Source organism: Protopterus annectens, chromosome 16.part0 (assembly GCF_019279795.1).
Source record: "Protopterus annectens isolate FY-2018-M chromosome 16.part0, PAN1.0, whole genome shotgun sequence".
NCBI classification, from domain to species: Eukaryota; Metazoa; Chordata; order Ceratodontiformes; family Protopteridae; genus Protopterus; species Protopterus annectens.
In genome coordinates, this window is record NC_056750.1 from 249,495,677 (window position 1) to 249,517,357 (window position 21,681).

The following is a 21,681-nucleotide window of genomic DNA, read 5'->3' on the forward strand; positions in this document are numbered from 1 at the left end:
ACCACCATGAGTCTAACCACCAGTATATTGCACCTGGGGCATTTTCTTACACACAGACACACACACAGACACACACTTACATGTAGTAAACCAAAACCACCATAAATCCAAATCCCTGTCTACGAACCCGCACAAATCCACACCAGACCCTGCCCATCGCGAGATCTTCCCCCGACGAGACTGCAGCAAACTCCAATCCACACCAGACCCTGCCCGTCACGAGATCTTCCCCCGACGAGACTGCAGCAAACTCCAGACTGCTGACGTTGCAGTCCAACCCCGACGTGTATTCCCAGCGAGTTCCAGGACAGTCTATGCAGTTTAAAACTGCATAGACTTCTGGGAGCTCCGTTCGTCATGTTTCCCAGTCACGACTGCTGCTGAGACAATCTGCGCATGCTCCAGACTGTCTCAGCAGTAGTCCAGACTAGTGCGCATGCGTGAAAGTCCGCAAATTTTTAAATTTTTTTTATTTTTATTTCTTTATTTTACAGTTGAGGGGGCTGCAGTCTGGCAGTCCAATAGCACGGGCCACCCCTGGAGTAAACCAAGATATGATGTTTTGAGCTGCGCTGTACATACCTTTCAAATGTCCAGAATACTGTAGAACGCCCATGACTGAGTTGTCACACACACATACTTAACACAATACTGTTACATACTTCATACATGACTCCCACGTCCACATAAGTCCATCTCCATGATCTAGCCCCATCATTCTACCCTCTATTGCCCTATAAAAGTTTCAGAAATAGGCTTTTGTTCTCTTGTAAACTGCCCTACTTACCCCTCCTAATGCTTCATACATTTTTCTGAAGAAAATAAACAGTTCACACTACTTACTGAAGAACTGAAACAGTACACAAAATTTCACTGATTTGCCCTAGAGAACATTACAGTATTCATTCTTAACTTAGGTTCATAGGTAGGTACTAGGCTATCTGCCCAAGGGCATTTTTAAGCCTAGCCAGAGTGTGTCGGCTTTCGTCGCCCCATTGATTAATTAACTGAGCCTCTGTCAAGCAGAGCCAATGAAGTGATCCCAGGGGTGTATTTTCTGTTACCCATCTACTTGTCAAGGCTTCTCTTGAAGAGTGTTAGTGAGGGGCTCTGCATAATGTAGTCAGGAATTTTGTTCCAAAGCATGGGGAGTCTCTGCGACAAGAATCTATCCCTCCAGCATGTTCTATTTATTGTTGTGGCAAGGTTTAGCTCACTAGAGCAAGTGGCTCGCAGTGACTTGGATTTCTTTAGGTGGAGCATGTCCATCAATTCTGAGTTGGACATGGCTTTGTAAGTCAGGCAGAGATCACCTCCGAGTTAGCGATATGCCACTGAGTACAGCTGGAGTTTTTTCAGTCGGGCTGTTTGAGGCCAGTAATCCTCTTGGTGAGGTGCTTTTGTGGTCTTTCCAGCTGTTGGAAGTGTCTTGTGAGGTACATCCCAAATGGGGTACTGTACTCTATGATGGGTCTGACGAGTGACGAGTAGACGGGCACTATAACCTCTTTATTTCTAGATGCGAACCCCTTAGTAATTAGATGGGCCACATAGAAGGATTTCCTAACTACTTTGGCAATATGATTGTCAAAGGAGAGATTACTATCTACCTGGGTCCCCCAGATCTCTTATTACCTCTTCTGTATTAAGGGGGCTGCCGCCTATGTGGTAATTCATGGGTGTTTTGCTTTTCCCCAAACGGGATGACTATGCAAGTTTTGGCATTTAGCTTGAGGCCATGACTTTGACACCAGGTGTCTGTCTCAGTAAGGCTTTGCTGAAGGATGTCCGTGTCAGCCAGAGAGTCAATTATGGCTCCCAGTTTGCAGTCATCGATGAACTTGGTTAGCCATAATCCTCCTGTGTTTGCCTGTACTTCTGAGAAATATATGCCGAACAGTAGGGGTCCCAGAACCGAGCCTTGCAGGACACCACTTGTGATTGGTTTAGAGTCTGACCTGGAGCCCGCTATTCTTACCGTGTGAGTTCTGTCTGTAAGCCAGTTGACAATCCATCTTGTGGCGTAGGGGTTTATGTTCAGGCTGGTGAGTTTTTCTATAATACCCAAGTGAGGAATGGTGTTCATATTCATATCTAATTTTCAAACCATTCCATACCCTTTACTAAACTTCTCTCCTATATTCTAAACAAAAATATTTTACTCACATAATTAATTGTCACTCAAAACATTAACAAACACAACACTGCGCTGCCCTGCTGTGAACTGGTGCTAAACAGTTAAGTGTTGAAAGTAATGCAGTCAAGCCCCCCTGCACCCCCCACACCCCCCTACTTTAATATTCTAACTCCAAGATCGCACTACAGTGGGGAAAAGAGAATATTCCCTTATCCCCACTGTACCACGATCTCCACAAAATATCTGTTAGTTGCACATCAACATATTCATCATCTAAAATACACCCAACTAACCTTAACCCACAAACTAATCAGTAAACCTAATGAATGCCCAGCCCTCGACTCAATCCTACAAATTTACACCCCTACAAGAACTCTTAAGATCTTCCTGTAAACTCTTGCTTACAGGAACAAAACCAAACAAAAAGAGCTGGACAATGTCTGTTCTTCCACTCTACTGCCAAACTATGGAATAACCGACCATATGAAATAACCCAAACTGACCACCCAAAAACCTTTAAAGTAGCTCTAAAAAAAACACATTATCTAAACAATCCATCCTGCACCTGCCTCAGAAACAAACCTCCTTAAAAAGCACATTTCACCAAATACTGGGTTGGTAAATCTTTGTAAAACCCAGTCTTCACAACAACTACTGGAAACCTACTATACAGTATACTATACTCAACATAGAATGTAGCATTTTAAAATCCATGCTTTTCTAGTGTAGAATAAAGTAAATTCCTGCGAATTTTATTTTGAAATACGTTTTTCTCTTGCGTCTTGTGTAGTATAATGTAAATCCTGTAAATTGTACTTTTGACATATGTTTTCTTCTCTGTCTTTAACATGCAATACTTTTTAAGCTTATGTTAAACTTTGTTGTCACTGTAATGCTTTCACCCCGGGCCTCCACTGAAAATGGGTCTTGGACCCAGTGGACTTTCCCGGTCAACAAATGTTAATAAATAAATATAAATAAATAATAATACCTGCACAAGAAATGGTGCTGAAGGCCTTGAATATACCAGACATGCTGTACAAACCGTCTAGACCTCATTCAGGACTTGAGTTACCTTACTGATTAGGAGCTAGGTTCTGAAGATTGTCTAAGTCAACATTTACGAGTTCTATAAGGTGCTTTCCAGTACCTTGTACACAATGCTGCTGATGCTTATGGGTTTACAACTGGAATCAGTGTGAAGCCCATCATTACGGCACCACAAAGGCAGTTCTCCAAAACTGAGATTTAATAAGTGGTGAAGAAGCATATGCTGAAGATATTTTGCAGGGGCTTAATTAAACTAAGTTGCACTGTCAAGAAGGAAACTGGGGATGTTATCAGGAACAGTGGAGCTGGTACTCCTGGTTTTAAGAGACAGGAATGACAGATTTTGTTCCACTGTGAGGTTTAGTGTGAGGGTTTCTGTGGGAGGGAAACACACGCACAGAGACGCACACACTCGCACAAAGGCAAAGTACAATTAGAACTGAACCTGTCAACAAGGACAGTTTGGGGAGATGTATCTAATTCTCCCAACACAGATAAATAATGCCATACCTTTGGTAGTTAAGGAAAACAAGCTCAAGACTGACCTCACACTTAATTGTGCTTTTAAATATTTTGTTCACCATTTGTTTTTATTCTTATATTGGGCCAGGGATTTACATTAAAGACGCGACAGTCACTTCCTCTTATTGTAAAGTTTACTGATATAACAGCGCCACCATGTGGGCTTATTTGGTAAACTTCTGAAATGTCAGGACTCAAGTTCCATGTTCTGTGACTTGGCAATATATGTCCAAAAAAAGTCTAAGACTGCAATTTCTCAGAAGAGTATAGCTCTACAAGAAAACTTAACATAGCAGCAGATGCTCAAAATTATCACTGCTGCAGTAGCCACAGCTATATAGGTTATACCCTGCACAGGATACTAACAGCCGGTCATCTTCCAGAACAAAAATCACTTTCTACATTCCCAGACTGATAACAGCTTCTGTACAGCATTAGAAAATCAATGGTGTGGGCACCACTCCCTTCAAAGCTTTCATGCCAATTGAAAGAGGGAGACTGGTGCCCTAAAGCAAGATAACGCTAAGTAAATAAAAATCAATATGTACATCCTGGCAACAAAGTAGGGGAAATGGATGGAGGGAACAGCTACTACAGCACTGATCATTCAAACATCTACTCTTATGATAAGCTTACTTGCAAAACTGTACTTTTCTTCTTATCATCATCATCATTAGTAAACCACCAAGAGAATGAAAGCAGTTCTGGCAAAAATATTTATTTTTCAAACAGACTGGCAGCACACTTAAGTAGAGCAGCAACAAGCTTACAGAAAAAACAAACACTAACATGGCAGAATTAAAGACACTAAATATGTGGGCAAAGTATTTTACTTACTTATTTTATTTACTTATCCAGGATATTAGCCTCTTTTCAGGGAAAACTCAAGGTGGTACTTATAACAGTAGAGAAAATTTGGCCAGGGTATTGGGGGACATCCCCTACTCTTTAGGAGAGTGCTTGTTCCAATCCTAGTGCTGTGGCAGCTAGGCGAACAGTACTCGAGGAGATCTCAAGATGGCAGAGAAGCAAACGTTGGTGTAGTGTTTTGATGCTCTAAAGGATTCTGAGGAGTTGTTTCAAAAACAATTTGGTTTGTTTCATCAGAAGCAAATGATCAAAACAATGATGGATGTTTTATAATAACCCTCTAGTCAGGAGGGTTGCAGAATATTTTGTGTGAATTGCTGTTACAGAGCGAAGCAGAGAGTGGAAAAGGTGTTTCATGGGGTGAAATTAGGGACAAAATCCAATTGGAATCAGAAGCCATTTTAAAACAAGATTACCCAGAAAAAAAATTATATGCTCAGACTGCTAAGGAAACTACAGAAGTGAAAGCAGATGAACACAGGAAAGGAGGTGTCAACAATCAAAGGAAATTAATGGTAAGAATTTGGAACAAAGAAAAAGAAATGGAGAGGTATGGACAGGTCTGTAACAACAGCACTCGACAATGTGCGGAACTAGTTATAGATGGCATCTCCTATATAAGCCAGAAGATATAGCAAATCTGCTGGCCAATAAATTCAGCTTACATTTTACTTCTCCATTACCCCCAGTTCTCCCCCAAGAAATACTACCACCATTCCTCCACCAATTATCACCAATGAAGAGGTAGCCACAGTGCTCTCTAAAGCTAAAAACATGACATCAATGGGGCCCGACGACACATACCAGGTTGCCTCTTAAATAGCTTAAATCAGGACCTATCAGGCCCAATAAGAGCTCTATTTAACTACAGCCTCTGGGCCAGCTTTGTTCCGATAGAAAACAACTACTGTCATTCTTCTGCATAAGGGAGGATTGTCACCTGACCCAGGAAATTACACACTCATAAGCTTGACTAGTCTTATTTTTAAGGTCATGGAAAGAAAAATCATGTGCCTAATAAAACAAAGACATAGGAAACCTCCAAACACTGGACTCTACCCAATTCTGCATTGTCAAAGGCAAGTTGTGCATACTAAATCTGGTGTACTTCTTTGAGAAACTCACCAAGGCCATGGATGAGGGCAAAACAGTGCATACCATCTACATCGACCTGGCCAAGGCATCTGACACAACTATCCACTTATGTATAAGAAAAATCACAAAACTGGACATAAATCCCAGATGGAGAGTCAATTGGCTCAAGGAAAGGACACATGTAGCTGAAGTGGGTGATTCAGGTTCCAGCAAGAGGCCAGTTACTAGTGGTGTGCCACAAGGCTCAATGCTGGGACGCCCCTGTTCAGAACATACTTATTGGATGCTAAGACCAATGTGGAAGGCCTCTGGGTGGCAAAGTTTGCAGATGACTGCAAGCTGGGGACAACCACTGAATCCCCCAACAATGTAGATATCCTTCAAGAGGGTCTAAATCAGGCAAATGATTAGTTTCAGACAGTGGTTCTGACACCAAATGCAAAGAAATGCATCATCGTACCCTTTGAGAAATCAAATACCCCTGATAACTACAACCATTAAACACAACCCTAAGAGTAAACTTAGAGGTGAGGGATCTAGGTACACAGGTAGATGGCAGCCTGAACTTTGACCATCACATGTCCACAGTGGTAAGGAAGTCTTTCTATGTGGCACAACTTATAAGTCTATGTAAATTGTTAATAAGCTGTTTTTATATAATATATTTTAATTTCTCTCTAGCTTCTTAATTTCCATTCTAAGATAGCACAGTCCTAGTTTACACTATGGTGTTAAGGGGGAAGGGGGTTAAAGGAATGAGTTTAATGCTTTTATTGCTCTTAACAGAACCACCCTCTATAACCACTCCCTTGCTCCAAATAACCTGATTTATACACAACTAGGATCGCTTGTTTGTGTGTTTCGATAAAGGATATTCAATTTTTAACTTAACAGTTGACTACCTACCATTTTCTATTTTATTATTTTATAGTATGTACTTTACAGTTCAATTTTTATTAGTGAATTAGGTGGATGACATAATTCAAGGAGTGAACATCACACCCTCCACACTGTGAAGTTTCTTTTTGGTTTAAAATTTACTCTGTTAATAATACAGCCATTTAGTCACTACTCATTGAAAATTCTTTGGGATGACAGTACAGGATCTTAAATTCGAGTTGCGTATACAAAATTGTGTAAAAAATTACCAAAAACTAGGGATGCTTTATAGAGCCAAATACTCTCAATAACACAACTAAAACTACACTTAGCAATACTTACTATCTCCACCCATTGCTTTTATGGCACTCCTATCCTTACTAACCTCCAATTACCACAAAAAACCTAAAAATGAACAATGCTATGATAAACTGGCCAAATCTGCAGCGAACACCCCTTTCAGAACTCACCACTGTCTAGCTGTACAGCAGCAAAAAGCTAAAATTGGTTAAAACTACACCATCATCATATATACAGCTTCTTACCAACTAAGAAATTATCCAGCGTCCATCTGCTTCTACAGCACTAAATACCATTCTACACAACTATTTTAAAAACAGTAATTTTACAACATGAAGCTTTTTCTTCCCAGGCCTCTCCTGAAAATGGGCACCCACCCAGTCAGAATTTCCTGGTAATCAAATAAATAAATAGAATTCTATTTATCAGTTTTGTTATGTCACAATAACACCCACTGGTTGACCAAGTAGGTTCACTGGACACAGACTCTTCAGAAATAATCTGAATGCAATGCCTGGTTAAGTGACTTGCTGAAGGTCACACAGTAGGCAAATGAGAACAGAGGGAATCAAACCCCATACCAGATGACTGCAATGCTTTTTCTTAACCCTCTGTGCCAACCCATCAGTATTATTTCCAATTGCTTTCTTCTTTTGAAGAAAAGCGTTATCAAATTTGTTTTAATAAACTAATTAGTTCCTGTACTACTACTATAAAATAAAATATCAACCACTAATTATCTCATACTTCGTAACTATTCCCCAATGTACAGACAATATGTACTTCATGCTGTCTGATGTATCACATAAAATCTGCAAGCAGTCCTGCTACTGTGTCTCATGATGTTCAATGAATTTTGCATTAATTTTTCTAACCTTTTCAATGCATTTTTCATTATTTTCATAACCTTTTGCAACCAAGTTCCCCTCCCCCTGTCTCTAGTCAATTAATTAATTACTTATTTATTTTACATTTTTTTACCGGGATAGTCTGACTGGACCAGGTCCATTTACAGCAGAGGCCGGGGAGAAAAGCTCCACATTTACATAACAATCAGACAAAAAAATCAGACAAATGTTAAACAGACAAACAGAATATCAACAATATATAAAAGTAATAAAAAAACAATATGGTTACCAAGGGGAATGTCATGCTAGAGATAAAGAAATTAGAGTTGTGCTACTGTAGCATATATATTAGTAAGTATACTAGGAAGGAAGGTATACGAAGAAGCAAAATAAATGTTATGTAATACATGGATACATAGCCAGGTGTTCATAAGATGCGATTTACGCGAGTTTTTAAACAGTGTAGTAGTGGATGCAGAAGTCAGAGAAGAGGGGAGGCTATTCCAGGTTCTAGATATGGTGTGGGAGAATAGGGCTTTCCCAGCACTATTGTTAGCCCTTGAGATACAGAGTAGTGATTTGTCAACAGAACGGAGAGAGGGTGATTAGCTTTGTAGTGAGTGAGAAGCTGACTTAGCGCTGGGGTTTTATGAGGATGTTTCAGGATGTTATAGGCAATGATTAGTTGGTGGTAACCGAGTAGTTGAGGAAGTTCTAGCCATTGTAGATCCCTTAGAGCCTGACAGTGGGGAGTTCTGAAAGAGGAGTTGTTAGCAAACTTGGCAATTTTATTATAGCATGACTCAAGTTTCTCAAGATCAAGTTTTCTGGTCCGGGTAAGAATTGGTGCTGCGTACAATAGTGTGGACAATAGGTGAGTTTGGGCTAGGGAGATATGTGCTGATCGGAGAGGAGAATTTTGTGTCTGTATAGTGTTCCCATTTATTTGTGTACTTTGATGGTTTGGGAAATATGGACATCAAAGAGGAGGTTTTTGTCAATTTATACACAAAGGAGTTTAGTATGGGTTGAAGGAGAGATGGTAGTGCCATTTTTGGAAGTGATGGTAAAGGAAACAGGAGTAGTTTTCTATTTATTGGTAAATGAATAGGAGCAATTTAGTCTTATTGGGCTTTAGGATGAGTTGGATATCAGTAATCCACTTCTCCATAGAGGTAAAGGATTCCTGAGTGAGTTGTTGTAGAGTGGTGAGAGATGGGGCAGAGCAGATTAGAGTTGAATCAGCTGCATACTGGATGAGTGTGGCATGCTGGGTGGAGGTATGCAGACTGTTAGTGAAAACAGAAAAAAGAAGTGGGTCCAGTATTGAGCCTTGTAGCACTCCAATGGTAGTACGTAGTAAGGGAGATAGTATGTCTTGCCATTTAATGGATTGTTGCCTGTCCAACAGATAGTTCTTGAACCAGGCCACAGTAGATGGGGCAAAGGATGGGGAGGCTAGAGTACCTAGTAGTAAAGGAGTGTGAGACCATATCAAAAGCTTTGGAGAGATCTAAGAATATACCAGTTACAAAGTTATTGTCATTTCTGTGTTGATTGACCAAATTAGTAAAAGAGAGAAGGGCAGTAGTTGTACTATGGTATAGCCGGAATCCATGTTGTGTGGTGGAAAGGAGTTTGTGTGTGTTCAGGAATTGCATAACTTGAGAATGAATAAACTTCACAAGTAGCTTAGATAAGGGAGATAGTATGGCAATTTGGTGGTAATTTGAGAAGTCGAAAGCGTTGCCACCTTTATGAAGTGGAATGATATATGAAACTTTCCATAGATGAGGGATATAGGCTTCCTGTATTTAGTGGTAGATAAGGATAGAGACAGGATAAGATAAGGATTCAGCGGCTAGTTTTAGGAAGTTGGTAGGTTTCAATTTTAGGAGGAATTTTTTTTAATTGTAGAGTTGGGAACAGGAGAGAGGGCAAAGGAAGGAATGTTATTTGGACATTTGGTTGGGGTATGCTTCTGGCTGTTTTTGGATAGTTGGGTCGATAATGTCAGAATAGATTCGGTGAAATGGTGATTACATTGGGAGGCTATGCTCTTGCTATTATTGGTGGAGCTAGGAGCTGGAGTGGTGGTTTTGCCTGGTTTTACTATGGAGTTGATAGTTTGCCAAATTTTTGAGGATTTTTTTGAGTATTTGCTTTGGACACCAAGGAAATAGTTTTGTTTATCAAGTTTGGTTCGTTTCTTGGCCTGATTTCCAAGTTGTTAGTAGTTTTGTTTGGCTAGGGTAGTGTTCTCTCTCTTTCAGATTTTCCAAGCCTTGTCTCTGGACTTTAGTAGGGCGCTTGTGTCCCTGTTTAGCCATAGTGCATAGTTAGTCTCAACTCTCACCTTCCTGATGGGTGCTACACTATTGAGGACATTGGTGAAGGTACTATTGAAGTAGTCGACTGCCTGGTCTAATCCTAGGGTTCGTTGTGGCTCCCAGTTACATTGCTTTAAAATAGCGTTAAGTTCCTGAGGGTTTAGACTGCAGTCGCCTCTGATGTCTATAGGCTGTGGGCTTGGGTAAGTTGTTGTGTTTGCGTAGGAGAAATGTGGGAAGGTGGTTTGCAAATTACTAACATGCAGGAAATATTCACACGTGCATCTGTGTAAGATGATCTAGACACAGCTACAATATATTAGTTACCAATGTGAAGCAAGTACAAATTCTTGTTGATCATTGTCCTCTGCACGGAGGTTTCAGTAGGTCTACCCACAATTTTACAAATGTTGAAATCCTTTTGCAAAATTCAGGTCAATTTTTTTTTCACAAATCATGAAATAAACAAAAACATTGTTTGTGATTTCCTGACACAAAATAAATACTTTTACTGGAATTTACTGTACACTACCAAACACCTAATTTCTTATGTGCCAGACAAGCAGTCAGGGGTTAGTCAGAAATTGAACCCTGAATCTTCTGATTTACATAACTTAAATGCTCCACTTGGTTTCACTGTAAACACAAAAAAACTGTGCATCTTTAAACACTTTACCTGTTTAGATCTTAACTCTAGCTAATAAATAAATAATGGAAAATTATTTTTGTTCTATTTCAAACCTTTGTTCCTCTCAGTTATTACTGATTTAACTAAAGCTACAATTTAGAATAATGATAATTCTTCTAGCCTCTTTGTCTGCACCATGTGTTAACCCACTACTGCTTTTTATTCCATGCAGAAGTCAGGATATTTCCTATGGTCAGTACAAAATTATTTTCAGGAAATATGCCTACCTTGTTTTTATGTCTCTACCCTACGAAGCATATCAGGAAATTACAGTTTTTAATACCATATATCAGTATGAACAAACCTGTCTAGTAATGCACACTGATTCATTCTAATGAAACTGATTTAAAGTGCAGAAGATGCAACCCACTTGATTACTACCCTGTCAACACATGCAGCCTGTAAAAATAAAATTTTAACAAGAAATCTGATAACTCTCAGTTTTGTCCTTATTGGAAATGCAATAAATTAAAACCAAATGTATTTTGTAATATCTAAATGGCCTATTTAGACATACAAAATGTCTGCTTTCCCTTGTTACATCTTCCAGAAGAGACAAAACATTCTAATTTATTGTTTAATATTTATAAACTCTACATGTTTACACACTGCAAATCTTTACAAGCAAATCATATTTTAAAATATGCCTTACCTTCTGTTAACATTAACTTAACTTTATGCAATTAAATTAAGTGGCTCACTGAAAAATATTAACTTGTAAAAGTAATTTACTTCGTCTTTGTGAAATCTTCTTAAAAATGTTATGCAAAATTAAATTCAAAGATGGCTGCATAAACCATAGGTTACCTTTTTCCAATATATGGGGTGGGGATAACAGGGTGTGTGTGTGTGTATATATATATATATATATATATATATATATATATATATATATATATATATATATATATATATATATATGGATTCACTTTAGAACCTCGAATTACCAAAATCTCGAAATTCATATGGTCGAAACCAAAAGATCGAGTTTTGGAAACTCTAACTTCTAAAATGAAACCAAAAAAAAAAAAAAAAAAAAAAGTCAAACATCGCTTTTGCAGGAAGCCCCCCTGCATCCCCCACACTCCCCTACTTAAATATACCAACTCCGAGATCGCGCTACAGTGGGGAAAAGGGAAATCTCCCATTTTGCACTGTATGCGGAAGCGCAAAACGGGAGATTTCCCACTTCCTGTCAACACTGCAAAAAAGATAAAAACATTACGTACACACAGAGCGTACAAGAATCCTTGCCTCAGTGTGCATGTAACATTTAAAGGTAAGTAAAGTGTTATTTTTTAAAACTTTACATATTTGATTTACTGAAATATCGATCATATGGTCTCGACCATATGAAATTCGACATTTCAGTAATTCGATTATGTAAAGTGCTCCCATATATATATATATATATATATATATATATATATATATATATATATATACACATACACACATACACACACACACAAGCCTGCATGCACTTGTAATATGGAACACTCCTTCCAATGATAGCTTACATCCTGGAATGACAGTGGAAATATGCAATTATTAATTGGAGACTGTAGTCAACATATTTCTCACTTACCTGAATTCTCATTACTTCATTTGTTTAGTTACACGAACAAGCTAGCCATTTCCTTGTTTCATTCCCTAGCAGTACTAGGAGGCTTACATAGCTCCCAACATTCAGTTTGCTATAACCAATTCTGGTCAAATACAGAAATTTACTGTCAGCTGTAATATCTGAAATAATTCTACCAGAGAAAATCCATTTTGACACATACTGAAATATCAAAAATATAAGTCTCACAGTACCACGTTCTTCATTTGATCTCTGTTGCAGTAGCGCCAGCTATACGTACAGGCTATCATATTTTACAATAACTGAGAGGAGTAAAGGTGGTAGTCCAGGAGCTCTAGAAGAATGGTCCTAGCAAACTTGGAAAGGGGATCTAGTCTGCAGTACAAAAGATAAAGTTGCTGCTTTCCGAATGCTTCTGGAGTCCAATCCTTCCCAAAAAGCCATTGAGGAAACAAGGCCCTAGTAAGAGTGCACATTTACCCTGCCTGGAATTGATTGGTGGCGAGTATAACAAAAGAAAATAGCAAGAGATAGCAATTTGGAATCAAGGAAGTTTTGGCACAGGTTGTCCTTTTTAAACCTTCATAAGAAATGAATGACTGAGAAGAGTTATGAACGTTTTAGATCTGTCAAGGTAACATCAGAGTTGTCTCTGGACATCCAGCATATGAACAGTACCCTTGAATTCTGGGGGAAAAAAAGACAGGGAGATGGACAACTTGGCTCAAAGTACACTCAAATACAACTTTAGATATAAAAGAAGGATTAGTTCTGAAGGAAACCCTCTCTATGTGTAAAGTTAAACAAGGTTATCCAACCATGGGAGCATGCGACTTGGACTCTCTTCTTTTAGAAATCAGAGCAAACAAAACAGTTTTTTTATGTGATGAACTTCAAAAAACATCAACCCAATGAGCTGGTTAAATGGAGCAGGAGCTTTTTCTTTTCTTTTCCCAAAAACAAAGTTAAGATTCCAAGGAGGAAATGCCCGTTTTCTACGTGGACAGGTATGAAGAACCACTTTCAAAAACATTCTGACATGGGAATGCATTGAAAGTATTGGATCCATGGGCAGACATGTTGAAATGGCAAAGATAAGAACCTTGATAGAGTAAGAAAGCCCACAGAATAATAACTTTCACAATTATTGTAGAATTAGAGACAAAGCGTCCTAGTTTTTGTCTTGGCACCAGCTAGAAAATCTCTTCCACTTAGTAAAATATGACTTCCCTGTCGTAGATGTTTTCACTTTCATTAATACCTACTGCATGACCTAAAAAAACAAGTGCCTAAAAAGTATAAACTCACTCTCACTCAAGATACTTAGTTTAAGCTGTTTGGACGTACTCACACAAGACTAGTTTTGCTCTGATGAAATGTTACATGCCTGCAGAGTGAGATTGTGCTGAATTGCTATATCCCAGACCATCATCGTTAATTTGTACAAAGGTTAAGATCTAGATCCTCCCAGTTTGTTTTTGCACCATTTCACTGCGGTGTCATCTGTACTCTCTTGTAACAGCCCAGGGGACCACAGATAAGTGTGTTCAGATCCTTTAGGACTATAAACATCTCTTTTATGTGTGTGTGTTTCAATCTGTGCCTTTTGTTCCAAACACCTGATACTTTTACTCCCAAAGGAAAATGCTCCTTAAGTGTCAGTAGTTACAGTCTGCTCTGGAGCTGGAAGGTAAAAATGGGGGACCTGGATTCAGATAAAAACAGTCTCTCCATGAAAGCAGTTCCCTTTTTGCAAATCCCAAAACTGGAATCTCGAAAGTCAAAGAATGTGTTGATGTTGGAACCAAACAGATTTTAAGTACCGATAAACAAGAAGGCACTGAAGTAACATAACAGGTAAAATCACAAAACCTTTATTGTCCAAAAGTGAATTGAAAATCATAAGTATAGCAACTTTAACTGACTAAGCGCTTTCACCCTCATGGGCATCTTCAGAGTCAGTTAACGTCATTAAAAGCAAACTTTAAATACAGCTATCAATTAATACATAGTCAGAGAAATGTGGTCAAGGGCCAGATGATCAGGTTGTCACGTATTATCAGTGAAGATGACATTTATACAGTTGAACTGGGCATATTGAGGGATTTGTTTGTCCAAAGAAGTTATCCGATCGACATACTTTTGACGCTTCAACATGAAATACTCAGAATAAGGTCTATTGACTTTATTCCCATTTTACATGATGCACACAGGCTGTGTGACAAAGTTTTTAATCACAAAGAAGTGCCTGATAGGAAAGATATGCCAACAGGAATGGTATTACGACACAACATGTTAGCACTTGAAGTTAAGGATGTTATTTACAGTGCTTGGGATAGTCTTATTCCTGTACATTTACACAACACACTAGGTAAAAGTCCTTCTTTTATCAATAGTAGAGGTTTGAATTTGAAAGATTTATTAGAGAAGACCCCTAGATCCTTTGGACAAAGACCTGCTAAAATGGCTAAATGTGGCAACTGTAAGGCCTGTAAATTTATTAATGATGGTCGTTATTTTTATTTAGGTAGCTTTAGGAGAACTTTGAAGAGCCCTGGTCACTGTAATTGCAATACGAGCATGGTTATTTATGCTGCCACCTGTTTATCTTGCCCAGCGTTTTATATAGGAATGACTACCAGGAAGTTGAGACAAAGAATTTTAGAACATTATAGGGATATAAAAAACAAGAAAACTACTAACTCACTATACGTACACACGAATCACTGTCCACATTTCAAAAAGTTCATTTTTTTTGTTATTGACAGGCTTTACACAAAGGAGTTTGGGGGAGATTTCAAAACTGTGTTGGAAGTAAGGGAATGTCTTTGGCAACTGAGACTTGACGCTAGTAATGCTCTTGGTATCAATGATGCATTGTCTCTAGCATGTATTTTAAGACACAAGGCAGCTTGTATACAACATATAATTTTATTATTTTTAAATACAGTGATAGACACGAGTTTTCTGCTTTATATGGAGTGTTATTACTGTACATGTTGTTTTTAATTTATTATATTTCATTTCACTTTGTTTCATTTTTTGGTTTGTTTTATTTTTTGGTAGCAACTACTCATTGTGATTTCAGCAAACAAAATACGGTTGTGTAGGATTTCAAGGCTTGGTGAACAAGTATTTTAGGGGATAATTATCCAATTAATTACTATCCTGCTTTACTACCTCTGACTAATTATGTATTAATTAATAGCTGTATTTAAAGTTTGCTTTCAATGAAGTTAACTGACTCTGAGAATGCCCATGAGGGTGAAAGCGCTTAGTCAGTTAAAGTTGCTATACTTATGATTTTCAATTCACTTTTGGACAATAAAGGTTTTGTGATTTTACCTGTTATGTTACCTCAGTGCCTTCTTGTTTATCAGTATTTCACATTTTTGGAGTTGCTAGATTTTAAGTACCACTGAATCTTCCTCATGTGAAGACTGTCTAAAGGAATAATGAGAAGTGCAGATGTCAAATCCTAGTACCCTGAGAAATTCCTTAGCTGAAGTCTTGGACTAGGTGGCAAAACTCAGGAACAGATCTAGATATATACATCTACTGTATCCTGTTGAAGATACTCTCTCTGAATTGAGGTATCCAGGAGACACCACAGGAAAACAATCCTGCCAGAAAGAGTCAAACAAGACTCTTAGGTTCATAGGTAGATATTAGGCTATCTGCCCTAGGGCATTTATAAGCCTAGCCAGAGTGTATTTGGCTTCCGCCTCCCTATTCGATTAGCCTACTGTGCCTCTGTAAAGTAGGTCACAGAAGGTACCCTTTTAAAGATTAGTCTACTGTGCCTCTGTCTAGCAGGACACAGAAGAGATCCCAGGGGTGAATTTGCGATTTCCCATCCACACGTCCAGATTTCGCTTGAATATTTTCCTGAAACCCTGGTATATAAAAGGAGACCTTTTCTCCAGCTGAGAGATTCTTGACACTTCCAAAAAGACTATGCAAAGAAAGAAAGAAAGTTGCCTACATCAGGAAAAATGTGAATACCTTGCAGTCTGTAACAGGATATCACTGGAGTCAGACATGTTCTGAATACCCTTGGAGCAGGGGATAAACCAAAGGGTAATGAAGAGAACGGATAATGTGTAATCCATACACTGAAAACTTTATGAAACTATTAAAATCTGAGACTACAGGAATAGGATGCTAAGCATCCTTTAAATCTAGGGTTACTAAAAAACTGAAAGGAGGAATCAGTTGTAACAGGGTCACATGGACAACAAAACAGTAAAAAGTGTTTTTCTCTTACAGCACATTGTGAAAAGAAAAGCACAACATGCACATACTCCAGCCCCTAAAAAAAGTATTAAATATACCTTTAACAACTTTTTCCACAAAAATAAAAAAAAGTAGCACTCCATGGCTTAGTTACAGAAAAGTGACATTATTTAAGCTAGGAAAATGTTTATCAAATGTACACCACTTTAACAGAAAAAAGTTAAGTTTCTGCCATAAAACTAAATGTGGACGTCACCTCCCAAGGAGCTTATCTGCCCAGCAATGGAGATAGCTTTGCCAACTGTTGATCTTCAAAAAGCAAGCAAGAGAAGTGTTCTTCAGCTGCATAAAAGCTTTAAAGGGTTTGGTATCCATAAGCTCTAGACCCATACAGCTAAGGCTACTGCAACACTAATCAAAGGATGAACATATTCCCTTTTCTCCAAGGTATGGTGATCTCAGAATATGTATACAGAAGTTTGGGGGAGTGTGGTAGGACTTGACCTCCAATCGGGGGTTCTGTGATACAGAAGAGTGATGTTAGATATTCATTCTTCTGGATTTTCTGTTGCTTTTTTCCGATGTTTTGGGAAGCAGTACTGTGATATTGCAAGCCCATATATTTCGACATGGGCCATTTTTTTCTTTAATTTATTATTTGTAAAAGATGGAGACACATGACCTATAAGAGAGAGTAGAATGTGCCATGAATAGGTATGAAAACAATCAAGAACAAGTATTTATATTACTCAAGTCATGTACCACTGATATTTAACCTCATGACATGAAGAAATGTAAGCCTTAACTCACTGAAAGAGGTAGATGACAAATGGAAGTTAAAATGTGGAATCAGACATCTGAAGCCCCAAATCCTACAAAAAATGTGCGCAGTTAACGTAAGGCTTCAGCTCAAAAAACTCTATAAATTTAAATTTTTTTACCAAAAGGAAACTGCTTTACAAAGAAGGCCAAGTAATTTTTAAGGCAGTGCCACAACTAGAATGACATATTTTCCTAGACATACATAAGAAATAAAAACATACCCCTCTCTTCATCTGTACTGAACCCTTCTTTTAAGATGTGGACCACTCGCTGAAAATAGCTCACGGTCTGAGGATCCAGGTCAGAATGGCGATTTTTCCTAGGGCCTCGCTTTTTCTTCCTCTTTCTCCCTGCCGTTTGGTCCTTTCGTTCTGTACACTCATCTACCAACTCTTCTTCTTCTTCTTCTTCCTCTGCTTTAACAGGACATTCCTGAACCTCAGTCTCAGTAGGAAATGCAGTTTCTTCCTCCTCTGAGTTTTCACATTTTTTAGTTTTTGAAAGTTTTACCTTTTCTGTCGGAGACTTTTTTTGTCTGTCTTTCTTCTTTCCTCCTTCCATCGTTCACTTTTAACAACATGAAATCTGAGCGAAACAGGTCACAATCCTGCAGAAAATAAGTTACACAATATTACTTTAATAATGTCTGCATATATGTCATAGGTCATGCCACCTTATGTCTCAACATCATTCCTACACAGTTTAACTAAAAGCTTCTGTCGAATGCAGCATTCAGCTTGACCATTTAACAACCTGCTGGTACCCAGATTGTCTTTCTAGCCACAAAAAAGAAGAAAATTAATAAATGGCCTTTGCCACCACGGCAGGCTGCTATGGTGCTATGGGTGACTCTGCTGTGGCCATCTGTGGTTCCTCAAACCATTCCTCTTTTTTCCTTGACTCCCTCTGGTGAAGTCTCTGCAGTCACCGTGGACAGGGAGCTAGACACTTCCCTTGATGGGCAAGGGAGAGAGAGAGAGAGAGAGAGACCTTCTTTTTTTAACACGTTTATTGAATTATCACTTGACATAGGCAAATTTACATTTATATAAAAATAATCAAACTGTACTAACAAGTTCACGTTTACAAACCTACTTCACATATTGTTATATGTCATATAACCTAAGCAACTTTACATAAATTATTCGGTCCACTCCCCTCTTTTTTTAAACAAGAAACAGCTTTATTAAACAATCATCACTTACGACACAGGCAAACATACATTTATATAAATGAAAACAAACCACACTGACACTATCCTAGTTACAAGCATTTTATGACAAACCATACCGACACACACCCATTTGCAAACATTATACATCACTTATAATATAGCCAATCATTTTCAAACATTAAATAGCTGATTTAAGTCCTGCCTTCTATTAAACCTCATTCCACCCCATAGATATTGTTACCACAATTCCCATTTTTCCCTTAGAAGTTTGCTCTTATCCTTTTCTAAACATCTCCGTTCCTATTGTTTTATCTGTGTTGCTGTATTCACTACTTCAAGTATAGTTGGTTTAGATTTTGATTTCCATTTTCTAGTAATTGCTTTTTTGGCAGCCACCATAATTAGACACAGCAAGGCCTTGTGTCTAAGCAATTCTGATTCAGTGTCATAGCTCAGAAAAATCATCTGCTATGTCACACCAATCTGCCTACCAAGCATCTCTGACAATGCATTTCACAGGGAATCCCTAGCCTGTCAACTTGCTGCACTCCGAGAAAATGTGTTCTCAATAATCTTTCTTCCCTGCCACACATGCAATATGAGGAAAAAAATCTCTGGAGTCTACTTTGTGTATAAAAATGTCTATGTAAACAAATCATTTCCAAGCAAAAATCCTAAATCATCTTCTAGATTTTGTTGCATGTTTGGGAGACATATGTATCCTCCCATTGTTTCTTTTTGAATTGCTTATCCAATCTCTCTCTTTCTAATCCTTTCTATCCTCCTCTTATTGATTCTTATAGTTATCATACAAGATTTTATATGATCTAGTAATTATTTCTTTTTAATGGCAGCTTCTGTTCTAGAGTCTACTAAAAACTCTAGAACTGCTGGTCTTTCTTCTGGGACCCCCTCCCCTATTTCTCTTTGCCTATCCTCTATATCAATCCTTGATAGAAAAGGCAATCTCTAACCTGCAGGCAATCTCTAACCTGCAGTCCAAATAAATTCTTGGCGTCTTCCCTTTCTGTCATCTTTCCCTCTCAAGTCACTTGCTCCCAGTACCTTGGTTCCTTTGCCAATTTTCTCCAATTAATTCCAGCCACCTATTGTCTGTATCCCTAATTGTAGTCATCCGTGTTGGCAGAATCTTTTTTCTCCATTCCCTTGTTGACTTAGTTCTTAGGATACTTTCTGGATATAATATTCTGTATGATTGTTATTCTCCTTAAGGATCTGCATCCAAAATCCCAGTCTCTCCTTGTTTCTTCAGCTTCCCCCACGTTTCATCATCATGCCTTTCCACTATGAATTATGGTTTCCTGCTTGTGCTATGTATAGGAGCCTTAACTGTGCAGCTCTAAAATACTCCTTCAAATTGGGTAATCCCAATCCACCCTGTTTTACTGGAAGAATCCGCTTATCCCACTTGACTCTTGTTGTCTTTCTCCTCCCAGATAAAGTCTTCCACTCTTGTTGTCTTTCTCCTCCCAGATAAAGTCTTCCGCTCTTTATTAACTGCTATCTGCAGCTTCTCTTCTGGTTGATAACAATATGCCTTACCTGTGTACAAGACTAATGGGACTAATAACACAGGTTCATAGGTGGGTACTAGGCTATATGCCCGAAGGCATTTATAAGCCTAGCCAGAACTCCGAGCGGATCTGAGCACTAACACTTCGATTCTTGACATAGCTAAAGAATGCCTTGTGGTTATCTTTGGAGTCCTTGGCAATTTTACTTGCGAAGCTCGCCTTGAATGATTTTATGAGGGATCGTAGTTTCATGCTGACATTGATCAGGGATGTCTTCCCTTCTTGGGATTTTACTCTTTTCTGTACTAGTTTCCTCCTTCTATTGTATAGCTTGTTTATGGCAGGAGTCCACCAGACTGGTTTCCTTTTCTTGGAGGAGTGAGTCTTGGTTTTGCTTGGGATGTCACGATCCATGCATTCTTGTAGGTGCCTGTAGAATGCATTAGTAAAGGATTTTGCAGCTTGGACAGCGTTATCCTTCAGCATGGGGGCTTTGACACTTTCCACCTCGGTCTTAAGTAACGTGAAGTTTGCTTCTGAAAAGTTTTTCACGGTGGTTTCCTTGTCCAGGGGTAGGGGCGGAATGTGGATATCCAAAGTGATTTATTTATGGTCATGAAGAAATGTATTTCTTTCTTTTCTGAAGAAATGTCAAGCAGAGGTCTTTAATTTTGCCTCTGAAGAAATGTCACCACTGAAGAAAATGTCCAAAAGTAGACCAGACAAACTCCATACTACTGTATCTGTTATACTTTATTTGTCTCTGAGCAAATTCTTGCCAAACAGTTAATTCTCTCAGAGCTATTTCAATTCTATTATAACAGCTAGACTGATGAATAGACTAAGGCACACAGTCTAAGATGTCACCCCTGAAAGAAACATACTGTCCAGTTTATATACTGTTTTCAACCAATGTTACTTTTAATGTCCTTGTGACTTGTTCTTCTGGTTTCTGTCTGTGTCATGAAAAAGTCCATCGTTATTTCATGCCCGTTTTTGGTTCTCACTGTTACTGAAGACTTCACAAATGACTCTCCACGTCATCTTTGTGTCACTTGACCTGTCTGCATTTTATTTATTTATTTATTTCTGAATCTGAAAGCCAAGAAAGTCAACTTCCTTTTTTTCTATAACAGGATGCATTTACAGTACTGCCCACAGATATATGTTATTAATATCTAAGCTGAACATAACTGTTCTTGCAAAGCAAGCATATTATGAAAACTGCTGTTTGTCCTTGCACATTTCCTTTCACTGTACACACAGTATATTGGGGAAAAGCATTTTAATTTACACATTCTCTATCAATAATTTACACAATCTCTATCAATTCCCCACTTTTTTTTATTTAAGACCCATGAAAATTGTAAGACAATTTATAACAAAATATGATCTTCAGTACTTTGAATCCCTTGGTCTGTTGCAACATACGAATCCCTTGCATTCGATGCTATTTTTTTAAACAGTGTTACATTACCAACAACTGTTACTTTTATTAACACAAATCTTATAATGACGATAAGAACAATTAATGCGGAAGTTGTAGTACCCCACCCATAGACACATAGCCATTATTACTTATCTATTTTTAACTGTTTTTATGCTTACTT

General features: G+C 38.3%; 1 protein-coding gene across 9 annotated transcripts in view; it reads right to left on the bottom strand.

Moving 5' to 3' along the window:
* NOP9 (NOP9 nucleolar protein) overlaps nucleotides 1–21,681 on the bottom strand; it is a 480,269-nt gene that overhangs the window by 244,199 nt on the left and 214,389 nt on the right. For all 9 annotated transcript variants that reach the window (XM_044058359.1, XM_044058358.1, XM_044058352.1 and 6 more), the window contains exon 3: nucleotides 17,584–17,969. In XM_044058359.1, coding sequence (XP_043914294.1) covers nucleotides 17,584–17,923 — 340 coding nt within the window. In that variant the 5' untranslated portion in view covers nucleotides 17,924–17,969. The remainder of the gene's footprint in view (nucleotides 1–17,583; nucleotides 17,970–21,681) is intronic.